The following is a 19,144-nucleotide window of genomic DNA, read 5'->3' as shown; positions in this document are numbered from 1 at the left end:
TTCACAACTCACAAGGCACGGAAGACTAAAGACGGTCCAGAGGTCAAACCTGACTCCATTGTACAAGCCTGCGTACTTGCAGTTCAACAGTAGCTGCTTTTGCAGCAGCCGTCATCGTTGCCCCCCTGTCGGCGCCACGATCAACCGCCGCTCTCTCCGAGGCCAACGAGGCCCCGAACTAGGGGACTGTTGCAGAACCGATTAATGTGCAGGTGGGGCGGGTAGGTGTGCAGGCTGCAGGAAGGGTTTCAGGGCTCAGGTACTGCTGGGTTTAGGGGCTTACTAAAAGACAAAGGCAAAGACAGACTCCAAAAAAAGAAGACACTTTCAAAAAATCCTGTCAAATCCCCCATACGGCAGAGGCCTCATTACTTCCTATGAAGTCTCAATTACTTAAGATGGCGGAGGACTTACTTACATTATGTGAGGTTCACACATCCCCTTCAGATAAAGAGCCAAGGCAGGAAGTGTGATATGACTCTCACCTTCAGGCTTCTGTTTCTTCAGTTTCTTCTTCTGACCAGGAATATTCTTTTCCTCCTTATGAGGATTCAGATGCTGAGGAATCAATTCCTCCCCTCCCTGAGATGAGGATTTCTCTTTTGGGAAACTTTGAACATTTAAGGAACATGGGAAGGAGAGAGGGAATCTAAGAAGAAAATCTAGGGATTTTTCTCTTTTTTTCTTCTTCTAACTATCACCCCTGGCTATATTTGTATTTTGGATATTGTGGATGATGCTTTCCGATGGAGGCCTTCCAACTCGGGACTTTTTCAGATATTATAGGTTAAGCCAGACAGATATTTTTAGACAGATGATATAGGTTCTGATTTCCTGAGAATCCTTCTGAGTCCTATGAAACCTGCTCTCAGACTACTAAAACCCCAAGGCGCTAAGGGTAAAACCCCATTCTCACTGAGAAAGATGGGGCAAAAAAGGATTCTGCTACTTTATCTATTAGCTTTAAACTGTCAATTTCATATGCTGTAATACCAGCAATTTCTTCTGTTTTGAAACAACAGCTAACTTCCATTTCACCTGTGCAGATTGTAAGGAAATTACATGTTAATTGCATGCCACTGAACAAGTTGGGAAGCATGGTTTACACTGTTGATGCCTTGGAGACTTCTTGTAGGGCTGGCTGCCTGGTGGAGGCATGCATAGATGGCATGCTTGGTTAAAGGACACAACTTGCCAGTAAAAAGTGTTATTGATGCCTCCTTGAGCATATAATGTTTTGTTTGTTTTGTTGGGAGGGTGATGAAGAGGATGGATGGAGGACAAGGCAAAATCCATTACAAGTTCCATCTTTCTTGCAAAAAGACCCAGCACCAAGATTTAGTAGGAATTGGCTTACAAAATTGGTCCTTTCCAGATTCAGACAGGTCTCAGAGGGTAGAGCAGGCAGGAGTAGATAGGGGCGGCTCCGCATAAACCTCCTATAGCATAAACCTCTTAATTCACCACAGAGGAGGGAGGGAGAGGGACCCTAGGGGAAAGAAAACAAACAAGCTCCAATGACATGCTCAATGTTGTCTCTTGTCCCTTCTTGAAGCCCTCTTGGAAAACTTTCTCTTTTTCACCTAGAATTGGACTCATATAACCCAAGAAGTCATATAACCCAATGTTGTTGGGTTCTGGCACTTGTGTTACCATTACCAACCATACACCAGCGACGATCTATGGCTTCCACCAGCGTTGATGGGTGGGCTTCCAACCAGGGCAGGTAGGCTAGCCTTAAGAAAAAGTGGAGAACACTCCTTCAGAGAAGAGATAGAACAAGTTTTACTTTTCTTTCTTCTCTTTCTAGTCCCCAGAAAGCAAAATTCATGGATTGCATTCAGCAAAATTCATTGAACGGAATTGTGGATCTGTCAGTCTTGAACACTTTACTCCAATTCCTTAATGCTGATGCAAAACTCAACAGCAGCTACTTCCAATCTTAGCCAAAAGCATATTTTTATATTCTACAGGCAGGAGAAGGCAAAATTACACATTCCAGGAGGGCAGAGGCAAGATCAGGCCTCAGGTCTGCTGCACTGCATACACAATTGTCTGCCAGCAGGGTCTTCAGGATTGTCTATAGCCCAGTAGTAGCTTATTACAGACTCATCAATGGCTGAACTTGGCCGCTTTATCTTATTCAGGCACAGCACCAGGCAGACTGCAGGGACCAGCTTAGTGCATCATCTTCATTTGTTCAAAAATCTTCTCTGGTTCGTAAAAAAAAAAAGTCAAAAGTTCAGGGGACACATATAAACCATAAAGTCAAATTTGCACCCCAACCTCAAGATAACAATTCTGGGTGCTCTTCATTTCAACAACCCAGAAAATTTCTACTGACTTGAAAAATTTAACTCAGCTAACTGCAGTATAGTGGTACCTAAAAGTGTTATGGTCTCCAGCATTGCCACAGTTTTAGACAATACAGATCCCGTCCCCTTTGTCTTCAAAAGGATTCCTGGTGGTCCAAGGCATGTACTCTAAACATAGGAAAACCTTTCAGTCTGCCTCCGGCCACTCAATATACACCACAGACGCCTTCATTATTATGCATGATCAGAAGCACCTGCATATTAATTTAAGGAAATGTTAGCCGTTCAAAAATGCACAACCAGGACAGCTACTGATACGGACAGACAACACCACAGTTATATGTGGTACATGCATCCCACCTCAATCATCAACTACAGATTTTTTGCACCAGGACATTCCCACGAAACTAGCTTGGAAAGCGGATGCTGTCCCAACACCACTCAGCCTGGTGGCGTGGTTAATCCAGGGTCTTTGATTCATTCTTTTGCTCCTGGATGCAGGCTCAGGATTCAGATCCTCTTATTCCTAACATTCCTCTGATTTTACTTTACCTGACAGATCTTCCATAAAGATCCATGCCTCTGCTATTTCTGCTCATTATAATACAGACCCTCCAATCAAGAACTTAAGGCCCCTAGATCTCCACCCATTCCTGCTTGGGATCTCAACTATGTTTTGGAAAACTCACCTTACCTCCTTTTGAGCCTGCTGCCATCTGACATCAAGTTTTTCTCTTGGAAGACAGCCATCCTGTTAGCAGCTCTCATGGCTGTGGAACCTTATATTATTTTTCATCAAGACAGGGTGTCTTTAAGGACTAATCCTACTTTCATGCCTAAGGTGGTTTCCAAAGTGGCTTTAAATCAAACTATTCACTTGCCAACTTTTTTCCCCAGTCCTCAAAATAAGGGGGAAAGGATCTTGCATTCCTTGGATATACACAGACAACTACGTTTTTACCTGGACAGAACCAAGGACATCAGGAAATCAGAGCAATTGTTTGTTTCTTATGCAAGCCATTTCATAACAGACCATTTCTAAATGGATTGCTCATGGAATCAGATTTTGCTATTCTCACCATGGAAAGCAAATCCCAGGGAGTATAAGGTCTCACTCTACCAGAGCTGCTGCCACTTCAGCTGGGCAGACTTTGCTTCTGCTGTCTTGCAGGGCCTTTTAGCTGCCCCCTCCACTTTATGACCACCTCCCTTTTATTCTGCTTTGGGATTCAACCCTACAGTGATGACTGCAACAGTGAAACACGATGAACATAGTACAGTTGTGTACACTTAACATAAATGTAGATGTTTTCACTGTTGCAGTCTGCTATTACCTCCTGTCCCTCTTATTTTTTCTTTTGTGTGGTTCCCTTCTTCACCCTTCGATCTTACTCATTTTGGAACACCTGACATCTGGGGCAAGAAAACTGGAGAACATGGCGGCTGTCAGCTTTGTACTCCTGGCGCCGCTGGACCCAGACTTTGGGATTCTGACTGCCTGCCAGCAGGGGAGAACCCTACAGTCATGACTGCAACAGTGAAGACACTCGAACATCTACATTTATGGTAAGTGTACACAACTGTACTTTATGAGTACATATGACACCATGTCTCAAGAGCAAGATTGTTGTGAAACTTCTGTCTTTCTGTTTTCTGACCCCTTTGTTGTTTTGTCTGTGACGTCCCCTCTCTGGGCCGGTAATCAAGGAGCCTGAATCCTCAACACTGACACTGGAGAGGGACGTTCACTTGGAATGAAAACACACAGTCCAGGGTCTGGATTTCTTTCTCTGGCTCTCTCTCTCTCCAGGTCCCCAATAAGACTTCCCACTGGCACAGCTGTACAGTTGAGTCCTCAGCCAAGTGTCAAAGCCAAGTCTTCCAGTACCCTCTCTGTGAAACCAGTGCTTCGTGCCCCTGCTCCAAGCAGCTGACACACACATTTGTTGGAGATTTGATTCACACACACACACACACACACACACACACACACACACACACACACACACACACACACACCTGGGAAAGGCTGGCACAGATTTACTAGCTATGCCCCCTTCTGCCCAGACTGTATGGTAGTTGCACTGCCACCAGGCACTCCAAAGCCAACTACTTTAAGACAATTACAAGGGTACCCATTTATACTGAGTGAAATTAATATTAATACCAATGATAGTGTTTGACCAATGAGTAAGGCTTTCAGGAGTGGCCACAGAATCACGAAATAGATATTCTGTAAAGGACCAGCCACAATGAAAAGTTTAAATATATTTAATAATAAATAATAAAAGGACATGAAAATACTAAATATCTATTTACAATAAACAACAGAGTTTCAGACACAGGAAATATTAAAATAACACAGATGAATAGATTCACACAGATACAGAAAAAACAACAGTATTTAACTAATCTCACTATATTTTCCTGACTGATCTAAATAATTGCTATTCCCTGGTCACTTACTAGAGCAAGGCAAGATGAAGTAAGTGAGTGGTCTTCCTTCTTTGTCACATTCCAAAAACAGACTGCTCTGCAACGTCAGTCTCATCTAGTATTAAAACATAATTTTTGCCCTGAATTACAGAATGACATCACACATATCTGGTCATCTGACTATTGGTTCCCATACTACTCCCTTTCCTAGCAACTGACCCAGAACCTCACACATATGTGTCAATAATACACACACACAGAGCTTTGCTAAGATCTGTTGCAGCTTCTGGAAGTCATAAAACAATAAAACACTTCTACTCTTCCAGAGTAGCAATTACTTCACTGTTGACAATACAGAAGGCTTTCTAGACTGTAAGGTTATATCTTATAGTTCTGATTGCAGCCTTGTTTTACAGACATTTTGTCTCTGTCTGCAATCAGACCGGTAAATAATTTAGTTGTACACTATTTTTCAAAGTTAGCTGGACTGAGATTAACCTCTTGTCTTCCAGTATCCTCTGTTTCAATGTTAATTTTCTCTAGTTATAATACAGTCTGACATACAAGTGCGTTTCTTTTTCTATCCAGCAGGGCACATTGTTGGTACATTTTTAACATGAGAATCGTACAAATCAGTTTAATATACAAATAACATATAATTCTTTGCAAAACTCCAGCTAGCTATACTGGCATATGTTACACATCCACTGTCCTACTTCTCCTGGCTTAGCTGGCAATACCTCACATCATTACATTGTCCTTCGGTCATCTTGTTCACGTTAGTGTCCTCTGGATCCTTTGTAGTGTACTTCCATAGCCTTTAGTGGGAAAGTTAAAGAATGGATAGGGTTACCATTATGTATACCTTTTCATAGGTTCATAGCATATACTCGATTAACAACCTCCAGGGCCTTTATAAACCTAGCCTTGTAATCCAATGCAAATGTGTCCCTTTGTATCATGGGTATTTAGTAAGAAGAGGTATGTTAATCTTCTGCAGGTAGGTAGATCTACCCCAGCTTGACAATGTATAGAAAAATGCTGCAGTGTGATAAAACAACCGGAGTGCTTATTGTTTCACATATATGTGCTGTGGGTGCTTTACCTAAATGTCTGTCACTTATAGAGTGCATGTTTCTGCACCTACAAGGATGTCATTTAAACATGTCATTAATACCATGATCATTTTTAACATTTTATGACTGTGACAACAGAGGTCACTACTTTTGGACACAGATGATTTAATAGTATGCTCACAAAGCCACTAATTTTTGAACATGTGCTGATTTAATGTTTCTGTTTCACAGGTTAACTGCTGACAAGAAATATATGATTGTGGCTCAGTTAAACATTAGTCAGATACTAATACTGACTGTCCCTCCAGTGGGTGTCATAGGGGATTGCCATATAGCAAGCACAATTCGGTTGGCAGAAGAAGTCAAGCCACACCTTGTTGACGTCAGCCTTAAGACCGATGCCATTTATGTGGCTGAAATTGGAGCACAGCAAGTACAGAAATTTGTGTCTTATTCATGAAACAAAGTTTGCAAGAATAACTGTGTCTGAGCACAACACATTCTGGTACGCCAGCACTGATGGAAGTCGACAAGATGCATTTTTGGAGTAACCTGAAGACTGATTTGAGAAGACAAGCTGAAGTTATGATGTGGTTTACTACACGGAATTTTAACAGATTATTTTATTCTTATGAATATACGTAATTGCTGATATGATTAATGTAAACACAAATTATGAAGAGTATATCAAATTTGCTTAAATAAGGTTGACATATAGTGAAAGAATTTAAGTAAATATCTTCCTAGGAAAATAGTGATGCTAACTGTTGTCAGACAAAAACAGTTTGACTGTAGGATTTTAAGTTTGCTGATGGTCTTGCTGGGAGCTCCTAGAGCATTATTTTAGCTTTAAAGGTGATGACACTGATGGCTTTTTATGTTAAAAACTGCTGCTAGAAATGCTCAAGTACTTAGGAGCTGTCAGGGTCTGACCCCGAGACTTGTAAATTTTATGTGCGTGTTGGGATGTCAGAGCATAACTGAAATCTCAGACTCACTCAGCTAGGAACCCCTTTTTCTGTATTTTTTCACTTATTTTCTGATATTAGGGAAGTTACTCTGTATCGTGATTACTGGCAACTGTTAGTAATATGAAAATGTAAAAATCAAGTTTATCTGAAAAGGAAGTACCTGTTTGTTTTTACATGGGCCATTTTTATACATTTAATTCAAGTAATCCATAAATTCTGATTTTGTGACCCCACAGGTTTAAGAAAACATAGGGGGAGTAAGGTACTTTAAAGCCATGTTAGCCCCCCCTCCCATTTTGCCCCTCAGGTTAGTTTGACATTTCTTAAACAGGTAATGCTTCATGTTTATAAAATATAAAGTAATTTACATCCTTCAGATGAACCGTTAAACCGTGGTCCCATCTTCTTGAGTTAGTGGTAGTTCAGGTAAATGTAGAAGATTCCATGGCACCTATCAAAAACAGTGAGGAAAGTTCCTCAATGCCCTGGCCAAATAAGAGGCCACTAGTCTAGTTGGACTAACCCACTCAACAAAATGATATGCAATAGAACAAAAAAACTACAGCTGCCATCATGGTTTACAGTTAATATGAATGATCAAACTGTGCCCTCCCACAGCCAGTCCCAGAATAGTATTTTTACTGGTTGTTTACAAAGCACACAAAGACACCTCTTTACCAAATGCATGTGTGTCTTGCTCTGTTCCATTCTTAGCAAAGAACTATGTAAGATGTTTATGAAGTATTAGAGGATCAAAGTGGTGTGTTGTTTTTGCTTTACTATTAAGTTGGTAAGACTTGTTTAAAAAAAGCATTATATTGTGTAACATGCCAGATCATCACATTGGGCAGTCAGGAACTGCAACAATTCAATATTCTGTGTAAGATAATTTATAACATAGCTATGCTGTTGGCAGTACATTATCATAACTTGATTATAATTTCTTGTTTTTGGAAAAAAACAGCAAACGAACTGCAGTCTTTGGCCTGGTCATTATAAGAAGTGCTTAAAAGCTTTTATGCAACTCTGCTCATTCTCTGCATTTTAAGTGTAAACCATACAAACATCAAGCATTTCATTTGAATCGATATTCTAGATTCTGTTTCTGTTGTATACGTAAGGACCTGGTCCTTCTTGGATGATTTTTCTGTCGTCACCCCCCCCCCCCCTTAACCATAGGGTCTTGGTTTCTACTGCTGTTTATTTCTATTAATACAATTTTGAACCACTTAAGTGAATCTTTCACTTTGATGCAGTGGGCATTAGTTCATGAAGTTTGTTTTGAGGGTACAGGTTTTTGTAATACAGTTTTTCTTAATTAGGATCTGCCATTTAAAGCTGGATATAGAGGTGTCCATGTCTATAGGGCTGAAGGGGAGCATTTCTGTCCAGTTTGTTTTGAAAATATGTTTGTTTTAAACTTTTGATGTGTTTAATGTCATATTTTATACTGTGCACTTTCCATGATTGTCATTTGTAAGTTGTCTGGGTTTAATTCTAACATTTTTTTGTCTTGAAGATATTGATGTTGCTGGAATATGTATGATTAGCATGTAATCCATAATACAGGTATCATCTTGCTCTTTCTGTAGTCACACTGCAGTGCTAATGATTCCAAGACAAGGCTGGAAATGGCCATCTGGGCCTACTTACCTGCTTAGGAAGTTAATAATAAAGTAAAACATTAAATGCTGTGATTACAACTGGTTCTTTGCTATAATGCAGGTCTTTTAGTATTAGTAATAGTTAAAGCTGTCCATTTTTAGTTGTATTGCCTGCAGGTAATAATAGAGAAGGTTATGATAAGCTCATAACCAGCTTATGTGTATGAGACATAAATGCTAAAACCTTCACTCTTGAGGTGACTGTTGGCATTCAAGTTGAGAACACATGACAAAGATTATGATCGCCGACTCTTTTATAATTCTTTGTAATGTATGGAGCTTTACCTATTCCATGTACTACCAGAGGAAGGAAGGAAGGAAAAAGAGAGAGAGAGAAATTGTAGGGTGTGAAATGTTTTCCCAGCATTTAAAGGTAGTAAAGCAGTTGATGCTGTCATGTACGTCAACTTCTTTGCTTCAGAAGTCTGGTCATGGTAGTCCTATGGCACAGATAGATAAAGCCCCTACTGTGCCCCATACCACAAATGTTTGATTAGCTGCGCAGGTTCTGCAGTCTCTGAAGGGAGAGGATGGGAATGAGTAGCAGACAGGGTCTCTCCCATTTTGGGGGGACAGAGGCAGCCTAGGCTCGTTGCAGCAATCATTATGAGCTTGGAACATTCTGTGCTGCGTAAGTAGTGTGTTTCTTTATCAGGAGGTTATGCATGCACAGAAGTGCACATGCACCTTCCAAAGGCAATGATTGTGGAGCTTGTTAGGCTGCAACAGTGTAGCAGGAGTTAAGTGCACTCGTCACTAGTAATATGATACCGCTCCAGCATCCTCAGTCTCCTCACTGGCCCTCAGATGTGTGTTAGGTTGAGCCTGGAGGGGGCTAAAGCAGGTACATGGAGAATGAGTAGAGGACCTTGTGGCAGCTGATGGCCAGCTGTGCAGAAAACTTAAAAAGAATTTTGGACAAATCCAAAAATAATGGGGGTGATGGGTGGGGGGATACCTCTTAACTGCCCAGATTTTTGCAGAATGTCCAGATTTTTACCTCATATTTTTGTCTATTCCTCATAAAATTTTTGGTTTCTGGCAAATTACTTGGGTGATCTTAAGAATGATGTCACCAAATAATGACATGTATTTGAGTTTCAGACTTCATGTTTATAAGAAAATGCATGCTAGTAAAATCCTTTTATTCTAACAACATTCTAAGATAACAGTGATATTTAAAATCTGTCCCTATTTTGGGACCTTTGTCCCCCCATAATTTTAGGCTTTGTCCAGATTTCTTGCACTAAGATGTTGAGAGGTATGGGCAAGGGTGACAAAGGATCAAAATCAGGGATGCTTAAATATTACTTTAATTCACATAAAACATTTTACATCAATGTACATTTTCTGAAAAATAAGAAGTATGAAACTATAATGTCTGGCATTGTTGATTGACTATAATTTTCAGTAATTTACCAAAAAAATAAAACATTTTATAGGTTCATAGGTTCATAGGTTAATACTAAGCTAACTGCCCTTGCAAGTCATTTGTGTAAGCAGCCAGTTCCCTTGTCCCTCCTCAAAACTCTGCACCTGTGTTTGTGTAAAACCCTTAACCAACCCTCCACACCCTCTCCCTCCTAAGGATGAGAGATGGGCAGTGCTGGATCATGCTTAAGTGGGACCTTAGTCAGGGTAACAGATCCCATTGCTTGGCTGTCTCTTCTTCTTTGCCATAAAGGACTGTTCAGACTTGTCAGTGTGCTTAAATTTTTTTTAATTTTATTTTTTACAATGATCACAAGAAATTTGTATTTAATTTAAAACATTTTATTTCAGATTTTATTGTAAAAACATTGACAGCCATTTGCTAAATAAAACAAAAAAATCTCACATTTAAAATCGACGTAGCACAAGCTGCAGCAACACTTCACTTCCCTCTAAAGTCACATTTATTATTAGTACATCAGGCAAACCTTTAAACTACAAGAAACTTGCTGTGATTCATACTCCAATACCATATACTGAAGCACTAATTATTAGCTAGGTGAAGTGTGCAGGATTCAAAGATAGTATGTAGCACCTTTGATAACAGCCTGGGACAGCCCACTGGATGCAGACGTCCCTTTTCAGGGGCAGACCAGGAGTGCGGTCTGATGAACTGACTTTGTTGGAGTCACACAGTAGACAAATGGAGGCTGAAGGACTCAACTCTACACTTGTTATCAGTTCACTTACTCATCTGTTCAAAATGTCAGGCAAACATTGTTGTAGCCTAAACACAATACATTTCACACCTGCTTGACACTGCAAAAAACAATCCAATTAAAAATGGATTAATATTAACATTAAAGATGTTGACTTCATATTGTCCAGTTTATTTGCACACAAATAATAAACACATTGTCAACAGTCAACAAAACAAGGAAACAAAGACTCTTACCTAAAGAGCATAACTTGTATGATGATGCTCCTGTTTACAACAATCATCTTCTTTGTCTACGTCAAAGCTACACTGAAATGCAGAAACCAAGTATTTATGCGCACGCATGAACACACACTCACACACACACACACACACACACACACACACACACACACACACACACACACACACACACACACACACACACACACACACACACACACACACACAAAACCATCAGTTGCAGCCACTTGTATGACTGTATACCTCAGATAACTGCTTGGGATGAAGCAAATTAAATAAATAAATGATACCCCAGAAATGTATCCTTTCTCACAGAATCATACAGTGCCAGCCACTGCAACTCCTCTCTCTTTCTCTCATCTTCTTAACTCATGAATCAGAGAAAAAGACCCCAAATCATTAAGAGATTTTAAATATTTCTGTGCATTAGCAAGTATTTTCTGAATGCTTCAAATTTTTAATTTGTATGTCTGTCATTACTTATTGACTGCAATCCACAATATTATCAGAAACCCATACATTTTACAGGAAGCAGGCCCCCTCCAAAAAATCTCAACAACTTTGTTCAAGAGTTCTGTACAAAGTTAAAATAATAGATAGAGAAAGGCCCAAAAGGAGGGCATTTTAATATATGTATATATATATATATATATATATATATATATATATATATATATATATATATATATATGTGTGTGTATTTTTTTTTTTACTTTATCCATTTGTGTTATGGGAAAACCCAACAGGCAAACATTCCCCTTTTCAGGCATGCTTTGGAAGCTTTGTTAGTAGGCAAAAGAAAGTGGTGAGAATGAAAGCCTGTTATGCTTGACTATAGGAAGCAGTCTGCTAACAGCACAAGCTTTATTCTCTGCACCAGGTAACAGACAACTGTAGTTCACATAAAAAAATGAACAGAACAAGTGTTGCATTGACATGAATTTTCTGAAAAATAAGACCATGACACTCTAATTGTTTAAATAATTGAACTACTAACCTTCATCAATTTTCCATAAAATCAAACATGTTAAGAGGGATAGCAAAAGTATGAGGCAAAATCAGAGGCATTCTGCAAATTCAGAAACAGATGAGAGGCAGAACACCTAATGCAGGTAAAATTCTTAACAGGACAACAGGTGTTGCATAGATATGCATTTTCTGGAAAAAAAATATGAAACTCTAATGATTGGCATTATTAACTGACTGTAATCCTCCTGATTACTAGAAAATCACACATTTTACTAGGGATAGCAAAAATATGAAGGATAATCCAAGATGTTCCACAAATCTGAGACAGATGAGAGGGTAAGAACTCTACTTAAAACATTAACAGAATGGCATTTGCTTAACAGTTGGAGCTATGAATTTCTAATGACTAGCATTATTTGCTGACTGTAATCCTTACTGACTTATCAGAAAAACAAACATTTTACAAAGGATGGCAAAAAATGATGTAAAAATCAAAGATGCTTTGAAAAATCTATGACAATTGAGAGGTAGAGGCTTGCCTTCTGATTGAGGGCACACACCGGCACACACATGCACACACATTCACACACCAAATGCACTAGTTATTATGTCCTTATTATGCTGCTGCAACATCTTTAGCAGTGCACAATGCCATTCTTTGTGTTTTGTGTTTGTTTTGTTCTTAAAAGACTGCATTAGTACACTGTTATCACTACTAGTCTGTGACAAGCTCCAGGAAGTCCCTTTCTCAATGGCTTCACTTTGGCAGTTAGAGATCTCGCATGTAAAAATATCCAGATTAATAAGTCGACATTGGATTCAAATGATGTGAGTGAGGTTTTGTTTTGTTTTGTTTTGCTTTTCATAATGCTAATAGTTATGTCCCCACGTACTCCATCCAGCTAGCAGTGGGCCTTGGCAGCCTTTTGCTGGATCATGACCTGGAGACAGAGCAAAAATATTAGGCTGAGTGATGACCTGCAAAATTAGTACTGTTGAGAGGTATGGACTGCAGGCAGAAATGAAGTGCTCCTCTGCAGAGATGATGACAATCCTTTCTGCCTCACTTTCTGTTCTTAAGTATGGCGGAGTGAAGTTTTAACATGTTTTAAAAAGCTGTTTTACCTTCTGCCACTGTTGTTGGCTAGCCGGCACTATCCCCTGACCCTAGTCTGAGACCCAATTTTAGCAATGCTTTAGTGTTTAACAAGCTTTTGTTAAGCACTTCTGAGCACTGTTAAGATCTAGTCTTGCACTTGGAATGGACTTATGTTTATCTTTCTCCAAATTTTGGATCCTAATTGTGGCGATTCATGCACTTCAATAAGGTAAGCATTCATAAACACAAAGTTTTTAGTAGAATTGTTAAATGGAATAAGATAAATGTAATTTATCTAACCTGAATTGCTAGTATTTGTGTGAGAGTGGATGAGGTGTAGGCATTGAAGGATAGGGTAATAAAGCTAAACATGTAAATGATTAATTAAAAACACCATGGAGAATCATAAGATTTACTGTTTGAGTTTTCTTACTTTACTAACAGTTATGAGATGAGTTCTGAACTTTATTGTCCTCATCTGTACATCTGTCTGTCCTCCAAAACTGCATTTGACACTGTAGCCAGAGTCCTGTATACTCTACATGTAGAGGAATAAGATGTACTTGTTTTCTGCTTTTGCTACCTCTTTCTTTGCATTCCTGAATTCCAGTGGCCTTCTGTACTTACTGCTTTGCCCTATTGCTTGTTTACTTTTTGGTTCTCTAATATAACTCCCTGCCGATATCTTTCCATCCTTATTGATGTTGCTTACCCTCGATCTGTTTGTTCCAGGGTTGCTGCTTCCCAGATGCAGTTTTTGCATATTTTTCTACTGAATAAAGCTGCATTGTTTTAGACTATTTTAGAATATTCGCCTAGTTTTGTAAGATCCCTTTTCACTTGTCCTTTTTACTTCCTTGTGTCTCACCCCTATTAAATATCTTTGTATTATTAGCACAAAGGAAGATTTCCTTAATGATCTTCTGTAGTGTTACATTTGTAGACAACAAAACATTTTATGACTTCACATTTTTCAGTTGTGCCTTTTCCATTGGGCAATTGGCATAAAGTGGAAAACCTATTTTTGTAGTTTTTCATCAGAGATGGTTAACGTAAGAATAAATTATAACACTTTACCAACCTTCCATCGTCTTTTATCTCTTTGGATTATGTTTAGGTATCCCATTGTTTCTGTGAAGACCAGTGCTGCTGTGGTGAATGTAAAGGTACTGGTATAGGGTGTGCTGAATGCTTGTATATGTCCTGTGTTGTCATGCTGTATCTTCAGATGTTCATCGTGTTTCACTTGTGCAGTCATTACACTTGGGTTATCCTGCTGGCAGGCTACCCACAGTCAGCCTGAATTCCAAAGTCCTGGTCTGGCGTCAGTTTCCGTCACCTCTTCCCTGACGTCAGTGCACCAGGGGTATAAAAGATGCAGCCAACGCCATTTTCTTCAGTCTTTCTTGCCACGCGGTGCCCGAAGCAAAAGCAGTTTGCAAGTGCCGGTCGGCCGACTCCTGAGATTTTCAAAATCGAATTTCAGATCCGAAGTCTTCATTAAAGCTAAGTACCTCCTTGGGGACACTTTTTTCTTGCTCCAGACCGATGTCAGAAAAAGTTAACAATTGTATTTCTTGTGGGAAGCAAATACCTCATAAGGATTTTCATTTTTACTGTATTCCTTGCCTAGGCCCTGACCACGATGTTGCTAGCTGTCGATTTTGTGCTAGATTTAACCAATGCACTATTAAGCTTCCGTTCGATTTTGCCTTTCATTACTTTGGCCGAAGATTTAATTACATAATGCTGACAGAACAGCCGGCGACCGGAGTTTATAAAAAGTGCAAGGAAAAGGACAGGCATCCGAGGTCCAAAACCGACAACAAGGCCTCCGCTAGGCCAGTCACCGTTTCGCCAGTTCTCAGTGAAGCACTTTTGCAGCCCCTGATGCCCGCTACCTCAGAGCCACAGACTGCTTCCGACTCCCACTTGCAGCCGACTAGGCCTCTGGATACTCAAGGTATTGGACCCTCGGAAACTATTCCCTCAGATGGGTCCTGAGCCGCTGAGCAGGCATTGGCTTCTGAGGGTGTTTTCAGACCTACACAGTTATATGTCAAGCCAACCTCAGCTTCAAAGGCAAAGACTAAAACAGCTCTAAAGACAAAGAAACAAGTACAGCCTTCTCCTGGACAGACTTTCATGCCTAAGAAATAGATGCTTAAAATGGCCGAAGACCTAATTATTTTGATCAGGGGTTCCCAACCCTCCTCCTGATAAGAGGCCTAGGCAAGAGACAGAATATGACTCTTCTGATCAGGTTTCCATTTCCTCTGACTCCTCTTCTGAACAGGGATACTCTCTTCCTCCCTATGAGAATTCTGATGCTGAAGAATTTATTCCTTCAGCCTCTCCTCCTGAGGATTACTCTTTTGGGGAAACCCTGCATACCATGAGGGAGCATTTCCACTGGGAGAGCCAAGATTATTCAGAATCTAAGAAAAGGCTCAGAGACTTTCTTTTACTACCTCAGCACAGACCTCTTGCTATTCCATCAGTTCTAGACATTGTAGATGATGTATTTTCAGAGTCTGGCCTGTCACCTGACTCTTTACCCCCTGCACCTGTTAAGCCAGACAGATACTACAGGGTCCCAGACTCTCATAAATTTATATATAAAAACACTGCTGCTGACCCAGAAACTATATCTCAGGGTCCCAAAGGGGACTAGGCTTCCACTGCAAAAACCCTGTTCCCTATGATAGGGATTATTGGGCACTGGACAGATGGGGGAAAAAGGTTTACACCTGCTACCTTGGCTGTAAGGGCTTTAAATTGTCAGTTTCATATGCTTAAATATCAGCAATACTTACTGTCACTGTTAAAACAGAAATGTTGACAAATTCTGAATGTTCTGATAACAAGGAAATGCAGGATTTATTGCATGCAGCTGAACAAGTGGGAAAGCATACTTTGCAATGTGGTTTTGATTCACTGGAGGCCTCTTGCAGGGCCGCTGTTACAGGTTCTGTCATTAGAAGGCATGCTTGATTAAAGGAACAGAATCTGCCTGATCATGTTAAAGCAAAATTATTGGATGCTCCATTACAGCATGATACTTTGTTTGGTGTTAAGACAGAAGAGGTGTTGAAGAAAATGGAGGATAAAGCAAAATCTATGCAGACTGTTAAGGATTTCCTACAGGTACAGCCACCCAGATTTAGCAGGAACTGGCTTTCTAAGAATTGGTCCTTTCCAGTGTCAGACTGGCCACAAAGAGGCAGATACAGATGCCCTAGAGGCAGATCACAGCCCCAAGGCTCATACAGGCCTAAACAATGGGGTGATTCTACCTCCAAAAGTGGAGAAGACAAATCACAGCCATACAGGAAACAGTCCCAATGACTTTCCTCTGCCAATGCCAAACACTTATCTTTTGGCAGCACCCTTAGGGGGAAAACTAGCACTTTTTTCATAAAATTGGCACATGATCACCCAGGACAAATGGGTCTTGAATATAGTGTCTCAGGGCTACAGGTTCCACTTTCACACCCTTCCAAAGACAAAAGATATGCCAGACCTGCCACACAATCAATGGGCAGAGGCATAAAAACAAGTTTCATCCCTCATGGACATGAGGGCTATTGCTATTCAGCGAGTACCACAGCAAGAGCAGGGAAAAGGATTTTACTCAAGACTTTTCTTGGTACCCAGAAAGGACAAAGCCTGGAGACAACTACTGGACCTGTCTATTCTAAATACTTTTCTGGACGTTCCAAAACTCAAAATGTTGACTCTGCAGCAGCTTCTGCCCATGCTGGGCAAGAAGGCTTGGCTTGTAACTTTGGACCTCAAAGAGGCATACCTGCATGTCCCAATCAGGCAATCATGCAGAAGATACCTCAGAGTCATAGCTGGCACAATGCACTACCAATTCTCTGCACTGCCCTTTGGCTTATCTACTGTGCCCAGAGTCTTCACAAAATGCCTGGCACCAGTAATTGCATTTTGCAGACAAAGAGGAGTACAAATATATCCTTACTTGGACAACTGCCTTATTCAAGCAAAGAACAAGGACATTCTACTGAAGCATCTGGCATTTGTAAAAAGATTATTAATTTGCCTAGGGTACACAGTGAATGAAAAGAAATCAAAACTGGTACCCTCTCAAGAGATAATATTCCTGGATGCAAGCTTAAATACAACTTCCCAGATGGCTTATCTCACGCCAGACAAACAAAGGCAACTGACTGATGGCAACAAAGACCCAGTTATCTGCAAGAAAAATTCTGCAGGCTGTGGGCTTCATGGCATCCTGCATTTTTCTAATTCCATATGCAAGACTGCATATGAGGAAACTACAATGGTATCTAAAAAGTGTTTGGATTCAACATTGTCACAGCCTGGAAACATTAATTACCCTCATTCCCTGCCTACAACAGGAGTTTCGATGGTGGGCACAGGCCTGTCACCACAACAAAGGACAGCCATTCACTTTACCCACAGCCAGGCAGACACTAACAACAGATGCATCAGATTATGCCTGGGGGGGCCCACATGGCAGGAAAATGTATTCAGGGCACATGGCCCGCAAACCAAATGCATCTTCATATCAATCAAAAAGAGATGTTAGCTGTACAGAATGCCCTGACAGCCTTCAAGGATCTACTTCATCCAGGACAACTGATGATAAAAACGGACAATACTACAGTCATGTGGTACATAAACAAGCAAGGAGGCACACATTCCTACCCCCTCTGCAGACAAGCCATGACTTTGTAGAACACAGCGTTGACTTACCAAGTACACCTGCAAGCACAATTCCTGCCAGGAAAGACAAATACTCTGGCAGACGAACTAAGCAGAAACCTCATGGACCCTCACGAGTGGAAACTAGATCCACAAATCTTCAGCATGATAACAAGGAAATGGGGATGCCCAGACATAGATCTATTTGCCTCCCCTCACAACTGCCAACTGCAGAGATTCTGCACAAGTACTTATCACAAACAAGCATGGAAAGTGGACGCCCTGTCATTCATCTGGAAAACCCTTCAAGTATATGCCTTTCCTCCACTGCTGCTCCTCCCCAAGGTACTCCTAAAGGTCAGACGAGAAGCCAAAAATGATACTGATTGCCCCAGACTGACCACACCAGCACTGGCACCCAATCCTAAAAAGCTTGTCTCAAGGCCCAGCCTGGGCATTACCTCAAATTCCTCATTTGCTGACCCAACAAAACAATCAGATCTGGCACAGCCAACTCAGAACCCTAAATCTGGCTGCATGGCGGATAATGTAACCATTCAGAACACATCTCTCCCTAAAGCAGTTATGGATGTTATTTTGGAGGCCAGGAGGCCCAGCACCAGAAAATCGTATGCAGAAAAATGGAAGAGATTCTGTGCTTGGAACCAGGCTCATGGAATGGACACGCTTGAACCAAATATTCCTCAGCTTTTACAATACCTAACCGAGATGCTGGACAAAGGCCTATCCTTCTCATCTATTAAGATCCATGCCTCTGCCATATCAGCTCATTACAATACGGGCCCACCTATATTTTCACATCCACTGCTAAGGCAGTACCTCAGAGGAGCCAAAAACATAAGACCTCCAAGGAGAGCTCCAATACCTGCATGGGACCTCAATTCTGTCTTGGAAAAGCTTACACTGCCTCCTTCTGAGCCAGCCAATACAGCTGAGATAAAATACTTATCATGGAAAACAGCTCTTCTCCTAGCAATAATGTCAGCAAGAAGAGACTCAGAGTTACAGGCACTAATGGCTGTGGAAACTTTTATTATTTTTCATCCGGACAGGGTTTCTTTAAGGATAAACCCAACATTTATGCCTAAGGTAGTGTCCAGTGTGACTCTTAACCAAACCATCCATTTGCCTACCTTTTATCCAAACCCATAGAATAAGGGGGAGAGACTTCTGCATTCTTTGGACATACACAGACAGCTATGCTTCTACTTGGACAAAACTAAAGCTTTCAGAAAGACTGAGCAACTCTTGGTGGCATATGCTGCAGAATCGCAAGGAAAAGCTATTTCAAAGCAGACTATTTCAAAATGGATAGGCCACTGCATTCGTTTCTGCTATTCACAACATGGCAAGTCAGTGCCTAAGGGCATTAGGCCACATTCAACCAGAGCAGCAGCCACTTCAGCAGCCTTCCTCAGAGGAGTACCAACCAATGACATTTTGGAGGCTGCAACTTGGACTTCATTGCACACTTTTACAAAGCACTACCATTTACCTCTCTACTCTAAA

At 40.7% G+C, this 19,144-nt stretch overlaps 1 protein-coding gene across 1 annotated transcript in view; it reads left to right on the top strand.

The window, feature by feature from the left end:
• The window catches only part of NHLRC3 (NHL repeat containing 3), a 244,191-nt gene extending 235,699 nt beyond the window's left edge, over positions 1–8,492 (top strand). The window contains exon 7 of the mRNA XM_044073162.1: positions 6,059–8,492. Coding sequence (XP_043929097.1) covers positions 6,059–6,287 — 229 coding nt within the window. The 3' untranslated portion in view covers positions 6,288–8,492. The remainder of the gene's footprint in view (positions 1–6,058) is intronic.
• Positions 8,493–19,144: the final 10,652 nt, after the last annotated feature.

This window comes from Protopterus annectens, chromosome 5.part1 (assembly GCF_019279795.1).
Source record: "Protopterus annectens isolate FY-2018-M chromosome 5.part1, PAN1.0, whole genome shotgun sequence".
NCBI classification, from domain to species: domain Eukaryota; kingdom Metazoa; phylum Chordata; order Ceratodontiformes; family Protopteridae; genus Protopterus; species Protopterus annectens.
The sequence above is the reverse complement of the archived record's forward strand: the minus strand, read 5'-3'. Positions and strand labels throughout refer to the sequence as shown.